This window comes from Microcebus murinus, chromosome X (assembly GCF_040939455.1).
Source record: "Microcebus murinus isolate Inina chromosome X, M.murinus_Inina_mat1.0, whole genome shotgun sequence".
Lineage (NCBI taxonomy): Eukaryota > Metazoa > Chordata > Mammalia > Primates > Cheirogaleidae > Microcebus > Microcebus murinus.
Genome location: NC_134136.1, coordinates 2,852,378 through 2,876,993, shown reverse-complemented (window position 1 = coordinate 2,876,993; position 24,616 = coordinate 2,852,378). Strand labels below are relative to the sequence as shown.

General features: G+C 38.1%; 1 protein-coding gene across 3 annotated transcripts in view; it reads left to right on the top strand.

Moving 5' to 3' along the window:
- The window catches only part of OPHN1 (oligophrenin 1), a 287,434-nt gene that overhangs the window by 107,922 nt on the left and 154,896 nt on the right, over positions 1-24,616 (top strand). For all 3 annotated transcript variants that reach the window (XM_075999259.1, XM_075999258.1, XM_012736270.3), the window contains one exon: positions 8,569-8,640. In XM_075999259.1, the coding sequence (XP_075855374.1) occupies positions 8,569-8,640 (72 nt within the window). The remainder of the gene's footprint in view (positions 1-8,568; positions 8,641-24,616) is intronic.

Sequence of the window (24,616 nt, the reverse complement as noted above, 5' to 3'; positions counted from 1 at the left end):
TTTTTAGAGCTGAATAATCCATTGTGTGGGTATACCATAGTTTATTTATCCATTTACCTATTGAGGGACATCTCTGTTGCTTCCAAGTTTGTGCATTTATGAATAAAACTGCTATGAACGTTTCTGCATAGTTTTTTGTGTGGATGTAAGTTTTCAACTCATGGATAAATAATGACGAGTTTGCTGGATGATATTCTTAGAATATGTTTACTTTTGTAATAAACTGCCAAACTGTCTTCCAAAGTGGCTGTACCATTTTGTATTCCCACCAGCAATGAAGAGCAGTTCATTCCATATCCTCACCAGCATTTGGTCTTGTCAGTGTTTGGGATTTTAGCCATTCTCATGGGTGTGTAGTGGCACCTCATTGCTATTGTAATTTGCAATTCCCTAATAACATATGATGTGGAGAATCTTTTCATATGTTTAGTTGCCACCTGTATATCTCTTCTGGTGAGGTATCTATTCAGATCTTTTGTTTATTTTTAAATTGTTTTTTTATTTTCTTGTTGAATTTAAAGAGTTCTTTATATATTTTGGATGCCAGACCTTAATCAGATATGTGTTTTGCAAAGATTTTCTCCCAACCTGTGGCTTCTCTTTTCATTTTCTTAGCAGTATCTTTTATATAGTAGAAATTTTTAGTTTTAATGAAGCCCAACTAATCAATTTTTTCTTTAATGGAGCTTGTTTTTTGTATTGTATCTAAAAAGTTACTGCCAAACTGAAGGTCACCTAGATTTTCTAGTATGTTATTTTCTAGGAGTTTTATATTTTTACATTTTACATTTACATCTGTGATCCATTTTTAATTTATTTTTTAGTTTAATTTTTGTGAAGGGTATAGAGTCTAGATTTGTTATTTGCATGTGGGTATCTAGTTTTTTCATCCCTATTTGTTGAAGACACTATCCTCTCTCCATTGAATTACCCTTTTTTCTTTATCAGAAATAGTTGACTCTATTGGCGTGGGTCTATATCTGGCCTATTTCTTTTCCGTTGATGTAATAGTCTATTCTTTCACAAATAATGTCTTGATTATCATAGTTTCATGGTAAGCCTTGAAGTCAGGTATAAACTTTAGAATCAGTTTGTCAATATCCACAAAATAACTTACTGGAATTTTTTTTTGAGACAGAGTCTCACTCTGTTGCTAGAGTGCCATGGCGTCACAGCAACCTCCATAGCTCACAGCAACCTCCAACTCCTGGGCTCAAGCAATCCTCCTGCCTCAGCCTCCCAAGTAGCTGGGACTACAGGCATGCGCCACCATGCCCAGCTAATTTTTTCTATATATTTTTAGTTGGCCAATTAATTTCTTTTTATTTTTAGTAGAGACGGGGGTCTCGCTCTTGCTCAGCGTGGTTTCCAACTCCTGACCTTGAGTGATCCACCCACTTCGGCCTCCCAGTGTGCTAGGATTATAGGCATGAGCCACTGCGTCCAGCCACTTGCTGGGATTTTGATTGCGATTGCATTGACTCTGTATATTAAGTTGAGAAGAACTGATATCTTAAAAATATTGACTCTTCCTATTTATGAATGTGCATTATCTCTTTATTTATTTAGATTGTCTTTGATTTCTTTCATCAGAGTTGTGTAGTTTCTCCATATAGATCTTTTACATAGTTTGTTAGATTTTTGCCTGTATATTTAATTTTTTTGTGAATTGTGATTATTTTAACAGTTTAAAAATGATCATTTTGTGTAATCTTTATACCACTAGCAGCAGTGTCACCTGGGAAGTTTATAGAAATGCAGGTCCTTGGCTCTACCCCAGACCTTTTGGGGACTTGAATGTGGAAATGCCTATTTGATCAATATTCGCTTTTGTTAGGGGTATGCGGGTAAGGTGGAAAGTCTGTAGAGTAGCAGTCCCAACTTCTTTGGCACCAGGGATTGGTTTCATGGAAGGCAATGGAGCGGGGTGGAGGGGGGAAAGGGATGGTTTTGGGATGATTTAAGTGCATTATATTTATTGTGCACTTTATTTCTATTATTATTGCATCGTAATATATAATGAAATAATTATACATCTCTCCATAATGCATAATCAGTGGGAGCCCTGAACTTGTTTTTCTGTAAGTAGATGGTCCCATCTAGGGGTAATGGGAGACAGTGACACCCTAAGTGTGTTGCTTATGTCCAGTCTACTCTGCAATCTCATTTTGGTTGCTGTCACTCCAGAAAACCCTGCTTCCCAAAGATAGGACGTTGGAAATGGAAGCAGGCTTTTCAGTGCTTTTGTAGCAATCTCAGGATATTCTGCCTTGACTTCAATCCAGAACGTATGGAGACTTGAAGTTGTCCCCAACATACTTTTAAGGCCACTGTCATTTGCGATCTCAAACAGTCAATCCTCTTCTATCATGGACAAAGTCGATTCACCTGGCTTATTCACAAATGGGTTGCGGACTGATTCCTTCCCAGTTCAGGGGTCTTTTGTGGTTGGGAAATAATGCTCAAACTCTTCTGAACACTGAGATAGATGATCATGCGCCAGCTGGGAGAAAGAAGGTGCTGGCTCAGTCTCTTTCAAAATCTCTGCCAACGTGTGAGACATGTCAAAATCCATTGTTGACTTGTCACCCCCATAATTCCAGTGACTTTGAATACAGCCACTTTATCTGCCAACAGTTGTTGTTCTCCCCAGAAGGGACAGATTGCATTCATTGAGCAGGTTGAGTATGTCACACAAGTAAGCAAGTTTTGCGACCCATTCTGTGTCACTGAAATGTGCTGTCAGTGGTGACTTTTTCTAAAAGAAATCTCTGGAGCAGTTCTCATAACTCAAAGCTCTGGCTAGTGATCTACCTTTAGAAAGCCATCTCACTTCTGTGTTTAAGAGAGGACAAGTGTTCTCTGGGTCCATCTCCTCACAGAGCTGCACAAACAGATGTAGGTTAAGGGCGTGTACTTTAATGGGGTTGATAATTTTAATCACATCCTGCAAAACATTGTTTTAGTTCAGGTGATATTTTTCGGCTAGCCAGCATTTCTCTATGGTTCCTAACATACCACCAATCTGGGGCCCAGGGGTGGGGACTGCAGCTGTAGAGGATGTCAAAATGGTCTACCTTCCCTTTTTCTGTTTGATGCCTTCCTATTGGTTTCTCAGTTTTGTTCAAGTTATTTAGTCTAATAGCAAGAACTCATATATCTGTAATACGTCTTCCTTTCAACAGTGTGGTTCTGGCTTCTCAGAACACTGCTGCCATTTCATCCAGGCTCCTGGGGGAGTAGTATTGCAGGCAAGCCTTGGAGGTAGTGGAGTTAGGTACTTAAGTAACTTACTGACTTCATTCTAATCACTTTATTTTTCTGGGTCTCCTTTTTCTTACTAATATTTATAAACTATGGAAAATAATCCTCACCTCTATGGTTGCTATAAGTACTTCAAATGATAGAGTAAATATGGAAGTATTTTATAAAGGAGAAAAATACTGATTACTTAAGCACTGTTTTTAGTTATCTTTGTTTACTCACAAAATTCTGATTTTGGAAATATGACTTGTAAATTTTCTGAGTTTAAATTATTTTCTTTTAGATAAACTAAGCAGAGACCAAAATGGGTGGTTTCCCTGGATCCTCATAGATGGCCCCATAGCTAGTTCACACTCTGCTAAACATTCTCTGATGCCCAAAGAGTTTGTGGACTGATGCCCATGTTGTTTTCAAAGGCATTCACACTCATTTCATTCAGATACCACTAGAAAGCTCAGTTGTACTTCTCTTTAGCAGTAGTTGTTTCTAGATCTCTTTTATTTACCCAATAACAAAGCTTTCAAATATTAAAGTGGGATTCATCTTTTGAGATGTTGTTTTTCTCACCCTTCTTTCAGGCTCTTTGCCACATGACTGAATCATTTTCTTCTGCCTTTAATTATGTTCTGCCCTTTTGTCTGCACAACTTTTCAATCATGTATTAAGTGTTTGCTCCCCATTTCCCACTTAATTCCAGGAATGCTGACAAGGTTAGGCTTAATGAGGGCCTTTCACACCATGCCAGAAATTCATTGCTTGAATGTACCTTTCCCATTTCCTGGGGCTGTGGTAAAAGGACTCCAATCTGGATAATCTGGGAAGTGTTAAATAGCTCTTCATCCTTTATAAAGGAAGAGTCTAAAATCAGCTTTGGAATAACAATAAGGAAGTTCAAAGCCCTAGAATGTGGCAATTTCCAGTGTCTGGTCATCCCTATAAATGAATATAAATTTTGGCAGGAACTATGGAGGGAAGTAATGAGGAAGAGCTTTCCAGCTGTAATGTTCTCAACAGTACCCTGGGGGAGGTTGTAGTTTCTCAGAAGGTAGACTTTAAATGTGTGGATGTCAGACTTCTTACATATTTATGAAGCTTGTCTAGGTGCCTTTCTGACTATGAAGGGGGCTCTGTTAGCAATGTGAAAGGTCCCTCTTTGAGGACTGCCACAGTTGACTTAAAGAGGCCTGTAATATGTCAAATAGCATATCTTCAACTTCTTGTTTTGGTAATTTGTTTACAAGCAAAGATTCCTGAGCAATCCTTTATTACTATACTGAATGTCATCTCCATTCTGCTGAACACCTTATTCATTGTTAATTTGGGCTTTATTTAATCAGAATCTGATTATATTAACTCACTAACATGTTTAGAATTTCACTTCTCATGGTGCTCATTCTGCCCTGAGATAGCATGTAGGACTTTTTTTTTTCTTCTAGAGATCTCATAAAATGGATGCCATGATTAGAAAGGAGATCAAAGCCCAAGTTTACTTAAAAGGGCTTGTTGGAGTATTTGCTAGACTTCTAAGGGGTTTAAGAATAAAATAGAATGAAAAAGAAAAAAGAGTCAATCCTCAGTGTGACCTTTTCCTATATTCCTAGCTCTATGATCTGGCAGAAATAGTACAATAACCAATGAGTGTCAGAGAGAAGAAAAGGTTCAGAGTATCTATTTGTGGTGTAGGAGACTGGGTACAGTAGTGCCAGTGTGATTAAGGGAAAACTTTGGACTACAGTTTTAGTGAATCATGTATTATTTCCCTCTGCTGAACTGAGGCGGAACATGTGAAAAGCAGTGGCCTTAGGGAACCTGTGTGAGAAATCGCTGCTGTGTGAGAAAATCTGCTTATGCAAGACAATCTCCTTTGACATGTGAAACACCAGCAGTCGTGCCATCCTGGGGCTGCCTGGTTATGCAAGGGCCCAGCTAGGTATCCAAACAGAAGCTTAGTACATACTACATTTTTTACTAGTGCCTTGTTCACTTCTTATTCAATGGTAGACTTCCTTCATACTTCCCAGATGGCCATATTTCACATGTTACCTTTGTGAAACTAGAAATCGTTTGTCTAATTATCTATTTTTGTATAACAACCTATTCCAAAACTTAGTGGCTAAATGTACAACTATTTATTTATATCTCATTATCTTGTGTGTCAGGAATTCAGGCAAGGGTCAACTGGGTTCTTTTGCTTCACATGGTGGTATTCACCTGGCAGACAGGTTGATATAGGTGGTGAGCATGGCTTTGCTTGTCCGTCACTTCCTGTTGTGATTGGCTGGAAAGCTGATTCAGCTGATATGAGACATTGACCAGAATGTCTACGACTGGCATCTTCAGTTTAGTAGTCTCAGGTAGTTCACTTTCTTATATGCCGTATCAGGGATGCTAGAGGGAGTGTTTCATGAGAACTAGGTGAAAGCTGTGGGGCTTTTTTGACCTAGCCTCAATGTCACAGAGTGAAACTTTTGCAGTACCCTATTGGTTCAAAACAGGAACAAGCCCACTCGCATTCAAGGTAGAGGAGACACAGACCTCACCTGTCAATGGAAGGTTTGTCAACGAATGTGTGGCCATGTTTTAAGACTTCCACAGTAGTAAAGAGGCAAAATCACTCTCTGTCCTGCGTCCATGACAACAATGACTTAATTTTTTTCAGGCACATACACAAAGTTGATAATATTACACATAAGCCACAGTCCAAGGAAGTGTAGAGTGTGTTGGGCAGGACATGTGTGCTGATACTTTTAGTAGAAGAATTCTTGCACAGGTGCCTTTATGTTTGGTGCCACAGTTGATAGTGAAGCTTTGATGAGATGAACAATCAAAATGGCTCCTTCTGAGCATCAGACCTCTATAGAGAACTCTCTAGTAGGGGATCTTGCAGTACAAATTCACAGACTTTCCTCCCTTTGCCTAATGAGCATACTCAGGGATAAAGGGGGATGTTAAGAGTCACAGAAGGAATTGGGTTATAGTATGATCAGGATCAAATGTGGTTTCATACATCCAGTTGATGAGATGTGATGAGAATCAGCCAGGGTATATAAGTTTTTGCAAGCCAGGGATCTGTTTTTATATGAAACAGCAAGGGTAGGGAAGAGTTACATGATTCTTGAAGTCTAGCCTTGGGAGTAAACAGGATTTAGGAAGCCAGCCATGGAAATACTGATGATCAGGAAACGTAGACAGAATGACTCTGCTCCTAAGGCAAACATTATTTATTCTTGCCTAGTTTTATAATTTCTGTTGGATTTTATCAGTTCTGGGTGTTAGTATTAGGAGCTGTATCTGATCAGAATGTCAGAAGGTCACCAGGTTGTTCTTATATAAAGGTTAACAGTGCCTTATTAGTAGTTTGCCCATTTAGTTGAACTTTGAATCATACCTAGACAAAAAACAGGAGGCTAGAAAGTTGGTGCAAAAGTAATTGTGGTTTTGGACCATGAATTTTAAATCATTGTAAGTAGGCTCAAACACATCTTTCTTAATCAAAATAGGAACCATTAAAATCAACACATTTTTTGCCAATGAGAGATAAGTTTGTTTATTACTGTAGCATAAAAATCCATGCTTCAGGATTCCATGAACTCTTGGAAAGCATTTTCTGCATCTTGGTGGTGGAAGCATTTTCCCTGCAAAAAATTTTCAAGATGCTTGAAGAACTGGTAGTCGGTTGACAAGAGATCAGGTGAATATGGCAGATGAAGCAAAACTTTGTAGCCCAATTCATTCAACTTTTGAAATGTTGGTTGTGCAGCCTGTGGTCGGGCATTGTCATGGAGAAGAACTGGGCCCTTTCTGTCAACCAATGCCGGCTGCAGGCATTGCAGTTTTCAGTGCGTCTCGATTTGCTGAGCATGCTTTTCAGATGTAATGGTTTCATCGGGGTTCAGAAAGCTATAGTGGATCAGACAGGCAGCAGACCTCCAAACAGGAGTACCTTTTCTTGGGTGCAAAATTGGCTTTGGGAAGTGCTTCAGAGCTTATTCTTGGTCCAACCTAATACCTACAGTATGTGGCTAAAATATGTGTTAATGACCCAGTTCTCCATGTTTTTTATGCTAGGTTAAATATTGCTTCCCTGTCTGAAGAATTCAGAGCTGTGTTGCCTTACTAACACTTTATGTCCTATCTGACAAGGAGTACATTTCTTTATTTCTGTGTCCTTTTTTTTTTTTTTTTGAAGACTGAGTCTCACTCTGTTTCCCAGGCTAGAGTGCAGTGGTGTCAGCCTAGCTCACTGCAACCTCACACTCCTGGGCTCAAGCAATCTTTCTGCCTCAGCCTCCTGAGTAGCTGGGACTTAAGGTGTGCCCCACTATGCTTGGCTAATTTTTCTATTTTTAGTAGAGATGGGGTCTCACTATTGTCCAGCCTGGTCTTGAACTCCTAGCCTCAAGTGATCCTCCTGTCTTGGCCTCCTAAAGTGCTGGGATTACAGGTGTGAGCCACTATGTCCAGCCTATTTATCTGTCTTTTAAGAGATCAAAATGAATGTAATGGGTCCTACAAGCAGCCCTGTAGATGCTTTCTGTGAGGTCTTCCATTATAGTCATTCTAACTCTCACTACTGAGGAAACAAACCATATTTGTTGCCTAGGTCAGATGCAGTCTCTCAAGAGGTTTATATGAAGAAAAAGCTTTGTATATCTTTACCTGTCCACAGAACAAGGGGTCCACTTCGTATCTGATATTTTTATATCTGCAGAACCTATCAATGCCAATATCTGTAGTACCTATCAGGCCATTCCAATCAGATTCTCAGCATCTATAGTTAGGTAATTTAAAGGCCCGATCTGGTTGTTTTCTGTTATGCTATAATAACACTCCAAGTTTTGATGAAAATGTTCTGCTTTTATGGCATACCAGAGCAGGACTGTAAATGATTTATCCTGGGATTTATCCTAATGCTATTATTGTTAACTTATTTACTTTGATGAAATGTTTTGCATTTGGTGCATGTTGCCTTTTCATGTATTTGCCATTCTCCTTCTCCTTTTCACATGTCTTTCAGGTCACCTGTGTCTGCTGTTAGACGTCACTCTAGCTATTTATTGATTAAAACTTGGGTCAGACTGCCATTAACATTACAGAGAAAAGTCCCTAATATTCCTTCTCTCATTTCCTGTCAAAGCATTTGATTTTCAGAGGCATTGTGGGGGAAAAAAACCCAGTAACAAACCATCAAACATTTTAACATTTTGCAGGATGGTGTATTACAAGAAAATATAGTAACAAGGAATCTTGTATATGAACTTTGTTAAGGTAAAAGTTGTTTTGTGTGTTTTCTTTTTCCTGTAGGTACACAATGCTAGTGATTTGCTGATCAAACCCCTGGAAAATTTCCGGAAGGAGCAAATAGGTTTCACCAAGGTAAATTTTTTCTATAAGATATTTTTTATGGAAATTGAGCATGTTTTGGGCTACCACTCTTCATTCACTCTTCACTCTACAAAGGTATGATTGTTAGTTTTATGTATCAACTTTACTGGGCCACAGGAATCTCCAATAGCTGATTAAACCTGGAATATTGATCTTTTCCTTCCCTGGGTGTTCCTGTTTTCAGATTGGAATATATGCCAGTGGTTCTCAAGCTCTCAGCCCTTGAAGCCATACCACTGGGTTTCCTTGGTCTCCAGCTGATAGATGGCAGATCATGGGACTTCTTAAATCTCCATAATCACATGAGCCCATACCTTGTAATAAATATCTTCCTAGATATACATATCCTATTGTTTCTGCTTTTCTGAGGAATATGGAATAATATGGAAATTGGTACCAAGAAGTGGGGTGCTGCTGTAATCAATATCTATCTACAAATGTAAAATCACCTTTGGAACTGGATAATTAGTAGAGGCTGAAAGAGTTTTAATGTGTGTGCTAGAAGTAGCTGACATTGCTGTGATGAGACTTTTAAAAGCAAGTTTAATGGGGCTCAGAAAGAAAGGAGAGATACAGAGAAAGTTTTTATCTTAGAGAATACATAAATATCATGTACAGAATGTTGGTGGAAATGTGGACCTTAAGGGCATTCTAATAGAATCTTAGATGAAAGTGAGGAACATGTTATTGTACAATGGAGAAAGGGTAATCTTTGTTATAAAGTGGCAAAGAATTTGGGCCTGTCAGATTTCTAAGCATGAAATTACAGGTGATCTCATAGGTATCATGTCCATTAGAGGTGCTTTTTCATGAAGAAACTCTTTGGACGGGGTACCTAATTCCCTACTGTAAGCAGAGCAGTTTTCCTAGGATCTGTCTTATATTGTGAACTTTTTTGGCAATACTTCTTTAAAATATAATTTTATTGGCTATAAATATTTATTTGTAAACCACCTCTTTATGCTAAAACTGATCAATTAAATAGGATATATCTTTCAACCTCTGTCTGGCAGTTAGGATATTTTAGCAAGGAGGTAGACAGTTTTTTTTTCTAATTTTAATGTATGATCTGCAATTTCATAATCCATTTCACAATCCTCATATTTTGAAAATATCATCTTTGGTTTTTCCATTCTAAAAATTAAACTTACAGAATACATACAAACATATACATGTGGTTAAACATGAAATAGTACCACAAGGTCTATAAAGGAAATCAAAAGGATTCCATTCTTTCTCCAGGAGTAAGAAGAATCCATTTTAACCATTTATATTTTATTCATGTGTTATCATGTTATAAAAATATGCTTATATTGCTATTTTTTTATTTTAGTTTAGACAAGTTTTCATTTCTTCATGGTATATATATAGGAAATCATTGCTCACACTTCCCTCTTTCCTTCCTTCCAATTTTGCCTCCTCTTCCAATATTTGGTAATTATTTTAACATTTTTCTTCTTATATTGGTTACTTTTAATAATATATTTAACTCTTATATTTATCTCCATAAACTTTTGAGTATAGATAGCTTTGTAAGATGAAGATATTAGCACTTCTGTATCTTTATCCCTTTTCAGCCTTCAAATCCTGTCAGCCACACCTTCACTTTTCACTGTTAGAGTTGGTAATGGTGCTATTCTAGTTTGGAACCTTAATGTAATCTTCTTGGTGGTTATTTTTAGACTCATTTTATAGTGGGAATAGACAGTAGTAAATCCAGGATTTGAACCAGAGTTTCTTGGCTGGGAGTATTTGACATATCTTCGATTGGGTTAATATAAGTGTTAATTTCTGGTGCCTAGGGTAGATCAAAGATAATTGCCTACTTTACCATTTTTTCTGAATTTCTTGTCTGCCAGCCTTAGAATTCTTTGTCCACCTGCTCTAGATTTCTGTTTGGTTAACTTCTTCTATCCCTCCAATTTTAACACATGCAAAGTTTGTGAGTTCATCCCCATGTGTACACTTTAGCTGTCACTTGATTAGCAGAACCCTTCTTTCTACTATTCCCTTTCCCATCACCATTCAGTTTCCTCCCCCTCCCCTGCCTTTGACCCAAGATTGAGGGAGGACAAACAAGGCTTAGTCCAGCTCTGTTCATAATGCGTCTTTCATCCTGCAGTGTAGAATGCTGGACTGTCCACTAGAGATGGCAAAATAAAGACTCAGTCATCTCCTCTAGACACATGACAGGGAGAGTATTTGTACCCTTTGATTCATATTTTTTGGGTCTTGTCAGAGTTGCCCACAGTATGATGTTTTCAGTTCTTTTTCAAGGATGCCCTTGCCAGAGAGGAACAGCCATTGAATTGAGCCTTTTTGTGGTTTCTGGTGGGACCAAGGCCAAATAGTCTGACTAAGACATCTGAGTGTGCATTTAACCCACTTCTTAGAGAGTGGGAGCTGGCATGGTAGCTCTGGTATAGTGTGTTCTCACCCAACAGATGGCGGGCAAGAGGATAGTGACAGCAGGACATAGGGGTGTCAGTCTGATTGTTGTTTCTTCTCTATAAACAGAGTTCACAGAAAGAACTTTAAGAGGGAGGACTGTTTTGGAGGTAGATGAGACTGAGAAATACTAAAAGTAAGGGTAGATGAAGCCAAAGGTATTAGTTTTGGTCAGTGCTTGCCCTGGGGGAGAGAAGGAGAAAACAGCAAATCACCCATCAACAGCTTCAAAGAATTTGAATTTCAGATTTTCCCACATGTTTGGGTCTTCATGGCTACCAGAATTCATTAGCAGGTAGAATCCAGGAGTCAAGGTGCTATATGACAGTGATTCATAAGTGATTTTCAAGATAAGAAAGATTTTAAAATCCTTATAATAATAACTGTCATCTAATAGGTACTTGCTATATGTCATCTCAGTATTATTATCCACATGCTACAGATGAGGAAATCAAGACTGGTAATGGTCAAATAACTTGTCCAAAGACACATAGTTATTAATAGAAGCTAGCTTCAAGTAGATTTTTGTTACTACAGAGTCTGTGCTCCTACACTGCACTGTGATCCCAACTTTTTGGGGCTGCTGTGGAAGGATTAAAAAAAAATCAATAAGGCCTGTGTATAATTGAATGTGTAAACGCATTGTGGTATATTTTTGTTACTGCACAGCAGTGAAGGCAGACCAACTAGAGCTATTGTATACCATAATATGGGTGAATCTGACAAATTTAAGGTTGAATAAAAAAAATCTGTCACAGAAGATTATCTTCTTTTAGGGTCCATTTCTGTAAAGAGCAAAACTAGGCAAAACTAACTGATAGTGTGGTATTAGAAGTCTGAGCAGTTACCCTAGAGTGGAGGTGTGGTATTAGAAGTCTGAGCAGTTACCCTAGAGTGGAGTTGATACAGAAAATAAATAAATAAATAAATAAAACCACAATGGATAACAAGGAATTCTTTAAGGAAACCGGTAACATTTTGTTTTTTCATCTGGGTGCTTATTGACATGAGTATGTTCAGTTTGTACAAATTTGACATTTGTGTGGTGTACTTTTCAGAGTATATAATTTCAGAAAATTGAAAAGAATCTGAAAAATAATTAGTATGTCATCATAGCATGTCTTCCACCAGTGGTCTGATGTGTTGTATATGTAGGAAGGCAGCAGCCGAGGGAAGCTTTGTGTGTTCATCCTTCTGATTATCTTCATATGTGGGTCTTCCTCCCCTGTTATGACTTTCCTTTTCTTTTACCTCATCTGTGAATTTCCCTATGGCATATATAGTATTGTTTTACATAATACAATAGTTAAGACTGTGGACTCTGGAGTAAGACTACTTGGGTTTACAGCTCAGCTCTTCAACTTACTAGCTGTTGAGCTTAGCCAAGTCAGTTAACTTCTCTGGGCCTTACTTTCCTTATCTATAATATAGGATCAATTGTAGTATCTACCTCATTGTGTTGTTGTGAGGATTAAAATGCGTTTGTTTATATATGTAAAATGCTTAGAACTCCTTTGGAAACAGCATATACATATTTGCTCTTACTGTTTTTTTATATTTATAAAAATGGAATGATCTTGCATGTATTCTTTTGTACCTTGCTTTTTTTTCATTAAGTGTTATAATTGTGAGATTCATCTGCATTTATAAATTCAACTCAAGATTATTCATTTTTATGGTTATATAGTATTGCATTACAAACCTATGCCATGATTTCTTCAACCATTATCTTACTGGCTGATGAGTCAGTTGTTTCCATTTTTTTATATTAGTGCAAACTCCTGTGAATACTGCCTTACATGTCGTCTTGTCTCCAGGGTATATATCTAGAAATAAAATTTCTATGTTATAGAATCTATGTATCTTTTCTACATAGAGTTCCAATTTGATCTCCAAACTGGTTGTATCAATTTATGTCATCACTTATCACCGTCAGTATAAAAGATTTTTCTTTGCTCTATATCCAAGGGAAAACATAAGTTAATTCACAAAGATGCAATAGAATATGGTTCAGCAAATGTTTATTATGTCTCTACTCTGTATACAGAAGAAATTAGTCATTTGTGGAAAACCAGCGTATCTCTAGCAAACACAAAGCAACTCTACTTAATATCAAATGAGATCACATATGTAAAGTACCTGGCACACAGTAACCCCTTTGCTCAAGCAATCTAAGAATGTGCCCATATAGGCAGATCTGGTGATGTTATTGATAAGATTCTGTAACAAGGTAATCTATGCCTGAAAATAGAAAACTGGCCACATTTAGCTAGCTTCAAGAATAGAATGTTAAAAGGGAATATCATCCTGATTGTTGGTGACATAAAATGGACCCTGACCCAGGAGGAGGTCACATGTTTTCTCTGTCTCTTGCTGTCCTCCTGTACAGTAGAGGAGAATTGGATCATAGAACAGAGAGTCACCAAAAGGGTACTTTGTCATTACAAAGGTGACATTTCTTGAATGAGCTACGCCTGTGTGAGCTTGTAACTCTGCTCTTTAGCTGGCTTCATAGTCATCCCTGGAGTTGATAGGAGATATATGAAATGAAGAGCGTATATCCCCTTGAATTGGATTGTGATTTGAGAATCCAGTCCCTTGATTGGATTGTGTTTTTTGAGGAAATGTCAAATATTCTATATCTGAAGTGTCCACTAGAGTAGCTTGTAGTCACACATGGCTACTGTATACTTGAGAAGTTTCTTGTATGACTGAAAAACTGAATTTTACATTTAATTTTAATTAACTGAAGTTAAAACAGCCACCTGTGGCTACTGGCTACTGTGTAGACTTAATAAATATTTAAAAATATTTTGTGGGTAGATAAAGGTGTAAGAGCTAACTTGTGTTCAGTATCTACTCTGCATCATGGCCTGCAGTACTGGCATTTGATTTTCACAATACCCTGTGAAGAAGATGTCTTTTGTTTTACAAATGAGAAAAACAGCACTCACAGAGGATAAGATACTTGCTCAAGATCACAGGCTACAAAATAACAGAGCTAGATTTTAAACCTAGGTCTATCTGATCTCTCCAAGTCCATGGTCTTCATCCTGAATGGTGTGGTATAATTGTGTTCCTGCTACTTGGCTCCAGTTATAAACCAGAAATGCTTAAAATTGAGTTCCTTCTCACACAGGGAATTCCATATTCTTAACTACTAACTTGTATTAATGTCTATATGGAAGCTCCAGTACAGGCATACTGTGGAGATACTGTGGGCTGAGATTTAGACCATTGCAATGAAGCAAATATCAAAACAAAGTGAATATTGCAATAAAGCGAGTCACAATTTTTTTGTTACCATTGCCTATGAAAGTTATGCTGACACTTACTGTAGTCTATTAATTGTATAATAGCATTGTCTATAAAAAAGTATATACTTTAATTAAACAATAATTTATTGCTAAAAAATGCTGACAGATACTAAGCACATGCTGTTGGAAAAATGGTGCTGATTCAATTGTTTGACACAGTGTTGCCACAAACCTTCAGTTTGTATTAATAAAAAACCACAATGGCTGTGACATGCAATAAAGTGAAGCACAATAAAATGAGGTATGCCTCTATATTAAGATTCTAGGGACTTTGGTAATGACTTTCTCTGGTGGGGTGTTGGAGAGCAATAACAAATGGCCAGGAACAAAGTGACTCAACAAGTCAGTTGGGTTTTTTGTTAAATTGCAGTCAAAATTGTTCCTAACATTGGATTATATCATATATTAGTCAAAGTTTTCTGAAGAAACAGAACCAAGAAGATACATGTATGGGGGAGGGCTGGGAGGGATATATATAGAGAGAAACAGATTTGGCTCACTTAATTGTTAGGGCTAGCAAGTCCAAAATCTGTAAGGTTAAGCCAGCAGGCTTGAGACCCAGGGAAAAGTTGGTGTTATAGCTCAAGACCACAGGCATTCCCTCTTCCTCAGGTGGACCGGGTCTTTTTTCTGCTAAGGCATTTGACTGATTGACTAAAGCTACACACATTCTAAAGGTTAACCATATTTCCCCGAAGTCTACTGATTTAAATGTTAATCTCATCTAGAAACTACCTTTACAGCAACATCTAGATTAGTGTCTGACCAAGTATTTGGGTATTGTGGTATTAGCCATGTTGACATATAAAATTAACCTTCAAATACCATTAGAACATTTGTTGTTTATTTAAGAACTCTGGAGGTAGGCAATTACAAGTTTCAGTCAGTGGCCTCTCAGTCTTCTCTGTGTGATTCTCTTAGACTTTACCTCAGGGTCATGAGATAGCATTCACAGATCAACATATCACATCTTCACATATTAGCATCCTAAACATAAGGACAGGAAAGGGCTCCTTTCATATAACAAGTTTTTTCTTTCATCCACAAAGAGAGAAAGTCTTCACAAAGTCACCAAAAGACGTTCCCTTAGACTTTATTGGCATAGCTGATTTGTGCGCCAACTTGTAGGTATATAATTGGGAGTACTAAGATTCCCTCGTGACCTGGGAAAGGGACTCACTTCTCCTGAGAACGTTGCTTGCCTGCCTGATTATTTGACTAAATAGTGAAGAAGATATGCTGTTAAGTTGGTTATGAATAGTCAGTATTATAATGGCCTTTTGAGACCCTAACTGGGAACCTGTGGAATATACTCAAAGGGTAGGAAAAATAACAATTCTGATTATGTATCTATAGTACTTTGATATAATAATCGCAAGGCAGCTTTCAGCATATCTTGTATTCCAGAGAGAGATTTCATCAAAGACCAAGGGAGGGAAAGTGACCTCTCTCAGGTCCCACAGGAAGATACTGGCAGAGCAAGGATTAGAACCCATATTCTTCGAATCCTATCTTCATGCTCTTTAGATCATATTCGGAGATCTAGCAGGTCTTAAGCACTTCAAGAACTTACATAGGGCAAGGTGAGATGGCTTTCCTCTGTAACCCTAGCACTGTGGGGGGTGGAGGCAGGAGAATCCTTTGAGGTTATGAGTTAGAGACCAGCCTGAGTAAGAGCAAAACCCTGGCTCTTAAGAAAAATAAAAATAAATAACTTATGGAAATGATTCTTGCCTATATAACATAGGCCTACTGTGGTTGTTAATTTTTTTAAAAAAATTAAATGAACCTATTACTATCTATTTGTTAATATATTGTAGTTTAGTAAGTAGCAGGAGGTTTATTCAAAGTTATTAGTCCAACCTCACTTTACAGATGAGGGAACTGAGGCATAAAAGGTTATGTAACTGACCCAGGGCTACAGTTTGTTAGTGTGAGAAATGGGACCAAAACCCAGACCACTAGACTCCTAGATAGATGTAGTCACATTTTTCTTCAAAGATATTTCATAAATATGACATTTTAAACAGCTCTGTGAGTTCTCTAAATACTCAAATCACTTATAATTTCATGATCAGATGTTGAACTTGAAGTAAGGTGATACCATTGAGATGACCTCAGCCATTCCCCTCCAGAGAGAATCACATATACCTTTCTACATCACAGTTTTCTTATCTGATAAAAATGAGGGGAATCGGGTACCGAGTTCGTTTTACTTCTTAAGTTGTATGAATGAGACAAGCCAAGAGTAGAACGTAGCTAAGCCTCACATTGCAATTCTGAAAGTGAAGGGCTATACTTCAAATTTTATATATTTCTAAGCGTATATCTATCCAGACAACTTTGTTAATAGAACTTTTTATTTATGTGTCTGTGTCTTAACCAAAGCAGGTATTTTTTTTTAATTATGTTATCAGTCCCACCAGGCACAGCAGTCCTCTAAGGAGGTCCATCTTTCAAAGCCAGACTTTGTCTGAGAAAACTCCCCAGGAAACTGGATTCTGCTCTAAGTAGGATATATACTCCCCAGGATAGCATGTCCACAGATTTCTTTTTTTGCTTGTTTATTTGTGTATCCTCTGTGTGTATGAGATAACGTGCACTTAGCTGCTTCTTATGTCCTTTGACAATTACAGGAAGAAGTTGGCAATATTAAGCAATAAGGGGGGAAAACGCTTTAATCCCAACAGGAATCTTATAGCCACAGGAAAGCTTTTATATATTGTTTTCAAAGCATTTACTTTTCTCTCCATGATTGTGTCAAGGAAGGTACCAATTCATTATCATCATCACCACCAACAACATCATCATTGCTATTCTTATCAAATACTCAATATGTATTTCCCAAGCGTTATCTCTTGGGAGCCTTGCATCAGCTGTATGATGCAAGTTACTACTGTTATCTTCATTTTGCAGATGAGAAAACAGGGAAATAAGAACCATAAGTAAGCTGGTGTTTGAGTTCAAGAGTAAACTGTCACTTTGGATGATAATAGGAAATTGCTGGTAGATGAAGTTGTCTGCTGAATGGGATTTATCATGGCCACTAAAAGCTTTCCTTGAGAGCTCTGGCAAACTTTGTATATTGGTTAGCTATCATAAGTAAAACATAACAAAGCATTCCCAAAGTCAGCGGCATATAGCAGTAAGTGTTTACTTCTAGCTCAAGCATTTTGGTTTTTTTTTGAGACAGAGTTTCACTCTGTTGCCAGGGCTAGAGTGCAGTGGTGTCATGATAGCTCATTGCAGCCTCAAACTCCTGGGCTCAAGTGATCCTCCTGTCTCAGCCCTCCCGAGTAGCTTCAGGCTTGCGCCACTGCACTTGGGTTATTTTTCTTGCTCAGGCTGGTTTCGAGCTCCTGAGCTCAAGCAATCCTCCCGCTTTAGTCTCCCAGAGTGCTAGGATTACAGGTATGAGCCACCCTGCCCAGCCTGACTTAAACATCTATTTGTCTGGGGTAGCTTTGTTGAACTCCATAAGGTTTGTAGGAGCTTGGCTCAGTTTATTAGCTCTGTTTAGGTTTGCACCACGTGTCTCTATTTTCAGGGATCAGGGGTCTACCTGAGGTAGATTCTTCTCATCATGATGGTAGAAGTTCATGGTGGGTGAACAGAGACATGTAAGCTTTTAAAAGCTAGGCTCAAAGGTAGCCAGCCATCACTTCTTCAATAATTTGACTGGCCAAAGTAAGTCATATGACCAAGACAGACATCTGTAAGAAAGTGAAGTAAATTCTGCCTCTGTTAGGAAGAACTGCAATGTCACATGGCAGAATACATTGATACAGGGAATGGGGGAGATTAGAAAACAATAGTTCAATTTACCAGGCCCTGGCTGAAATTTTGTTTTGATAAGGAGGCAGCAGGTAAGAGATTGGTCTTTGTCAAAATATTTTTTCTATTAGTGTAGTGAGAAGAGTGTTGTGTTAAGAAGTCATTTTACCCCGAACAAGTCATTTTCCCTCACAATATTTTAACATTAAAGGTCTTTGAGATCTCTTCCTCTAGTATTTTTATTGCCTAGATAAGGATGCTGGGGTAAGAGGGATATAATGATTAGCTTATGTTCAAATAGCTAGGTGGAATCAGAGTTAAGACTAGAACCTAGGGTTCTATTTCTATTCCTATGTCTTTATCACTATAGAAGATGGGGAGTGGGATTGAGAACAATTTCAGCCTTCTTCCTTTCCTCATGAAATTCCATTTTCCACCTTGCCATGGCCATCTTTTTTCCATTTCTTCCAAGGACTACACAGTGGGAAGTAGGCTAAAATCATAGCGTGAAGGGTGGAGTTCAAGCTGAGGAAGTATTTTCTGGATGTAACAGTATTTAAATGTTCTGTGTTGTTAGGGAAAGTGGTAACATTGCTATCTGCAAAGCTCTTTCAGGGTGCCGTATGTTGCTATGCGATATGTTAAGTGCAGTTATTCCTGGCAGCAGCACAGTGGGCTAGATATGACTCGTGACCTCTTCTAACTTCAGGGTATTATACCATACATGTATATTTGTTTGTTAAGCATTCATATTGTGTTCGTACAGTGCCAGGCATTCTTCTAAGTACTCTACAGATATAATTTCTTCAATCTTCAGATCCTTATGAGGTAAGGACTCTTTATTTATTCTTCTTTTATAGATTATAATAAACAAATCAAAAAGTCAAACATGAACAAAAAACAGCAACAACAAAAACCTAAGGTTCAAGGAGGCTAGATAACTACGTTAATACACTGGAAGGAACACAAATGGTACTTGAGCCCAGATAGTCTGATTCTAGATTCCATGTCATTAACCATTGTACCGTGTAGTTACGCAGAGAGAAACATGGCTCAACTGATCAACACTGACCAGCCCAATTCTGCTCCTTACTAGTTTGTGACATGGAGTGAATTACTTCATGTCCTTAAGCCTCATTTTCGGCTTTAAAATGTGGATAATAATTATACTTACATCACAGGGTTGTGAAGATTAAGTGAGATAGTGCATACAACATGCTTGGCACTGAAACATTAGTTCTGTTTCTGTCAACTACTTGTATACATTTCAAAAATATCTTCATAAGCCCACCCTTTTACTTGTATGTTATAAGTTAAAGTTTATCAGGATTGTAACTCTCGACTTGGCTGATTTATCTGTATAATTGATTTTTTAGCAGTGGTATTGCCGTCTGTGTGACACAGGCAAAGAACAGTGAGGCAATTTCCCTTGGGGCAGAGATTGAGAGCCAGTGAATTCATGTGTCTTGGCTGTCTGGGAAGTTGCTGAGCTGTGTTGTTTACTTTTTCCTACATTCATCCTTACCTTAAAACAAGTTCTAAATCTGAATTTTATATATACTGTTGAAGGTGAATTTTACATTATACTTTCGAGTTTTTCTCTTTTGTTATGTTTGTCATTTCTTGACCCCCATTCCCCCAGCAAGAATTAAGTAAATATTTGCTGGCGAGTCCTTGTAAAGGAAGGCCTTAGCATGTTGTTATACATGGCAAAGTCCTGCGCACGGAAGTGTCATCCTCCATAAAAAGAGTGATACACCATCCACCCAGAGCTCACAGCCCTGCCTGTGCTGTAGGCTGGGGTCTCCAGGGACTGCTGCAAGTGGGTGGAGGAGGTTATATAAGCTCACATCCCCTTCCACGTGGGCGGAGGAGGGACAATAGCTGTCAGCTCCACAGCTGGTCTTGCCAGCCGAAATGATCACAGCTTCATTTGGCTGCAGAAGGAGCCTGCTCAGTACATAGATGGGACATTTGCTGAACCAGAGTCAATGTTTTAAACCTTTGGCAATTTATGCTAACTTCCTCCGGCTAGGACAGACGTTTGTTAGCTCTGGCTGTCTGGACATGTTGTTCTCTAGGCATTTCGTGCGGTCCTCCAGTGGCCCCCAGCCAGCTGCTCATCCATAGGAGGTTTTTTATGGAATTGTGCAAAGCTTGTTACACTCAGACTGCTGGACGGACAGTTGCTCTTATCTCAACGTCCGTTTCATTCAGTTAAACTAAAAATACTACCTGTAATCCTAGCATTCTGGGAGGCCTAGGCAGGCGGATTGCTCGAGGTCAGGAGTTCAAAACCAGCCTGAGCAAGAGTGAGACCCCGTCTCTACTCTAAATAGAAAGAAATTAATTGGCCAACTAATATATAGAGAAAAAATTAGCCGGACATGGTGGCGCATGCCTGTAGTCCTAGCCACTCGGGAGGCTGAGGCAGGAGGATTGCTTGAGCCCAGGAGTTTGAGGTTGCTGTGAGCTAGGCTGATGCCACGGCACTCACTCTAGCCTGGGCATCAAAGCGAGACTCTGTCTCAAAAAAAAAAAAAAAAAAAAAAAAAAAATATATATATATATATATATATATATATATATATATATATATATAAAATCCTCAAAAGATACATATAAGAAACAGCAATCTCCATAGACTGTTCTTAATTTACCCCAAGTCTGTTTGGTAAGGACCTTGCTACCACATTACTTAACCTCAGGATTTCGTTTTACAACTGAAAGGAATATTGGACTTCTGGGTACATTGCTTGTCCTTGCTGGAGTATTATGAGAGTCTTGAAGCCTAGTTCCAATAGCCTTTCCTTTTCTGGATTCTCCTCAGAGAACTAAGTCCATGACTTCCACAAGATTCCTTAATGTATTTATAGCTAGGTGAGATAAAAGAATCTATACGATTGGAATATTGAATGTATGGTTATTATGCAAAACTAGAGAGTAAAAAGAAATTGTTATTCACCAATGACCCTAATGCCTATGAAGATATGTTCTCCTCATAATGTTCTATAAATATTTTAGTGCATATAAATGATATAACCACCTCATATTAATAGTGATTTAATGATAATGTTTCTAGTTATTGAATTTGTTATTAAGGACTAAAATATTAATATAATACAATCCTTTTTATAACAAGTACTCCTTCCTTCTGTCTTTTCATTCTTACGTTTTCTTTTACTCATATTCTTCCTGTTTGTCTCTCACTCAGTATTTACCAAGGAATTGATAGCATGCTCTCTGTTATGTATTTATATCTGGGTTTAGATAGGTGATTGACATATAGTTCCTGCACTCAAAGAACTCACAGTGTAGACAAATGGTGGGGTCGGTGTTATAATATTATGTCCACAGTGCTGAGTGAGCACAGGAGGCACCTCAATTCCAGAATAGGATGTAGGGGCATTGAGTAAGACTTAGTAATGAGTCCACTGAGAAGAATGGATGAACTGAAATTATCCAGTGAAGTGGTGAGTGAGGGAAGAATATGCTCAATGGAGGGGCACATCTCATGCAAAGATAGATGGCTGTCAAAGTACATATTACCATTTTGCAAAGGATCATGTGTATCTTCTCAGGGTGTGCAAAGTCCTGCAGTCAATAATGAAAGCTCTTAAGTAGGGGAATGGAGAGGATTTTAGATAGCTCACTCTACCTTTTATTTGTTGTGTGGCCTTGGGTAAGCTATTGAACCTCTCTGAGGTGTAGTTTCTTCATTTGTAAAAAGTGCTACTCATGTTTATTGTAAGGCAGCACTGGTGATTATGTGGGGATCAAATGTCCAGACTATGCATGGCATATTAGGGGTACTCAGCAGATATTAGATTCTCTTTCCCTTTGGTTTCCTTCATCACATGATAGTTTAATTTAATAAGTGTATCTTGAACACCTATGTGTGCCTATTCCAATGCTAGGCCTTAGGGACAAAATTCAAAAAGACATTGTCCTTAGCTTCAAGGAGCTCAGTGATATGTAACTAACCCTAATAATCCCAAGACCGTGGTTTCTTATCTTCCCTATGCCATTAGCCAGCCATCAACTGCCTCATTTTCTAGCTCTCTGCAAAACTACCCTCCATCCCTACCTATCCTTGCCTTGTTCTTTCATATCTCAGGAAACACCTGGGCCCTTCTCCTACCCATAGGTGATATTGAGCTTTGTATCCCATCCCCTTCATTCTTTCTCCCTCCATATAAAAACATACTTAAATATCTTCTGTATTACAAACATCATTTATCCTCACCCCTAAGGTCTGGAATGACCCTAGCATAAGAGCAATGGTGCAACTAGTGGTATTCAAAAAAGGAGTTCAGGAGGCAACATTATTTGGAAATGGAAGTAAGTGACTTAGTTCAGTGGTAGGAGGGAGAGGGTGATGAGAAGGATCAAGATTGTCCATAACCAAATAGGATCCAATTCTAAAGGACCTGATTACTGATAGAGGGTATGAAGCACAGGAAATTTGTCTGAGACTCATATGAGATGCAAGGTAGAGACTGGGAATTATGAACCAGGTAGAAATCTTGATGTCTGTCATGGAACACAAAAGCCATAGTCAGGCTAGTAGTTACACTGACGTGATAGTGAGTGGAGTGTATGGGACATTAGTACTTAATTCACCCTGCCTCGTGGTGGCCTGTTTTCAGCAATTGCCACCTGGCTAGACCTGTATGAGCATATCAAGTAGCCTCTATTCTTGGGAGGAAGAGGAACCAGCCAGCTAAGGGCCTTTCAATTTCAATAAGGAAATATGGAGAAAGGGCATTTTAAGTAGAGGAAATGACATGAGCAAAAAGCATGGTATCAAAAATGTAAAACATGGAATAATGTGGTATGGATATAAATGGTTCATACAAGGGAGTGTTGTAGATAAAACTAGACAGTAGATCTGGGTGAGTCTCAAGGACCTTAAATGCAAGTTTGTACTTGGTACTAATTTAAATTGATGTCCCATAAGTGGTATCTGTGGTATCTCATTTAGTGGTGTGCTGTGTGTCCTTAAGGAATTTATTTAATTGTCTTTCCTTATAAAATAAATGGTGGTCTCTTTACCAGGTTATCTACTTTTACTTTGGGAAATTGAGGGTCAGGAGGTTAATTTTCTTGCTTAAGTTAACATAAGTAGTACATGAAAAAGGCCGGATTTGAACCTGGTTTAGTACCCTTTCCATAACCTAGGATTGTGTTGATCTTAGAGTCACATGTGCATTTGAATCTTGGCTCTCTATTTCTAGGTGTGCAACTTTGGACAAATTAGTTCTCTGAGCCTCAGGCTCATTTTTCATCTGAAAATGTGGATAAAAATAGTAATATTCAGAGGCTTGTATGAGGATGCAAAGAGGTAATGCACATGAAATGCTTAACAATTGGCAAAGAATTTAAGTGGTAGCTATTACTAGCATTACATGTAAGTTAGATGAAACTATGATTTTACTGCCAGAAAAATAGAATAAAAGGAGTTGATGTAATAAACTTATTGGCAGGTAGTTCATGTTAGCACTTCTAATCTAGCAGTTTGATGTTGTGTTCAGATTGGAACAGGGAATTAGTGCTTGTTCTGTACTGAGGTTGCAAGTCTAATTTATGTATTCATTCATATATTAATTGATTCTTTCAACGGATATTTATTTGAGCACACTATAGACCAAGTACTATTCCACATACGGTGAATAAGACAGATGAATCCTCTGCTCATGGAGGACCTTACATTAGAGTGGTATGCCAGGGAATAGAAGGCAGATGGTAAACAAATAATTAGATGAATAACATCAGATAGTAGAAAATGATGTGAAGACAATAAAATGAGTGATTTGATTGGAGGTGACTGGTGAGGGTGGAGTTGGTGCTGGGTAGCTTTAGAGTGGATCCTATTAGAAAGCCTCTAAAGAGGTGACATTTTAGGTGTGACCTGAATATCAGCAGAGTACAGCAAGTGCGAAGGGCCAGAGGTAGGAACAAGCTTTGTGTGGTATGTCTAAGTCACTGAAAGAAGGCTATTTTGTCTGTACCAAACACTGGCAAGAGAGTGGTTGAAGATGTAGTAGAAGTAGGTATGGGCCAGATCATGGAGGGTTTTGTAGGCCAAAGTTAGAAGTGTGGATTTTATCCTAAGTTTAGTGGAGAACCCTGGAAAGTTTTGAGCTGGTGGTAGTGATATTATCAATTCATATTTTTCTGATAATAGGTTTTATTTATTGGACAAATGCATATAGTAAATTGCACATTGCATGCATTTACTTCATTTAATCCTCATAGAATACAGTAAGATACTATGTTATTTTTGTGACAAATTTGGAGATTAAGAAATCTGAAGCTTAGTGAGATTAACTTTTCAGTGGTCACAAAATTAGTAATTGATAGAACCAAAATTGTCTGTCTGATCTTGAGCATATAACTTTTTTATTGTGGTAAAATATATGTAACAA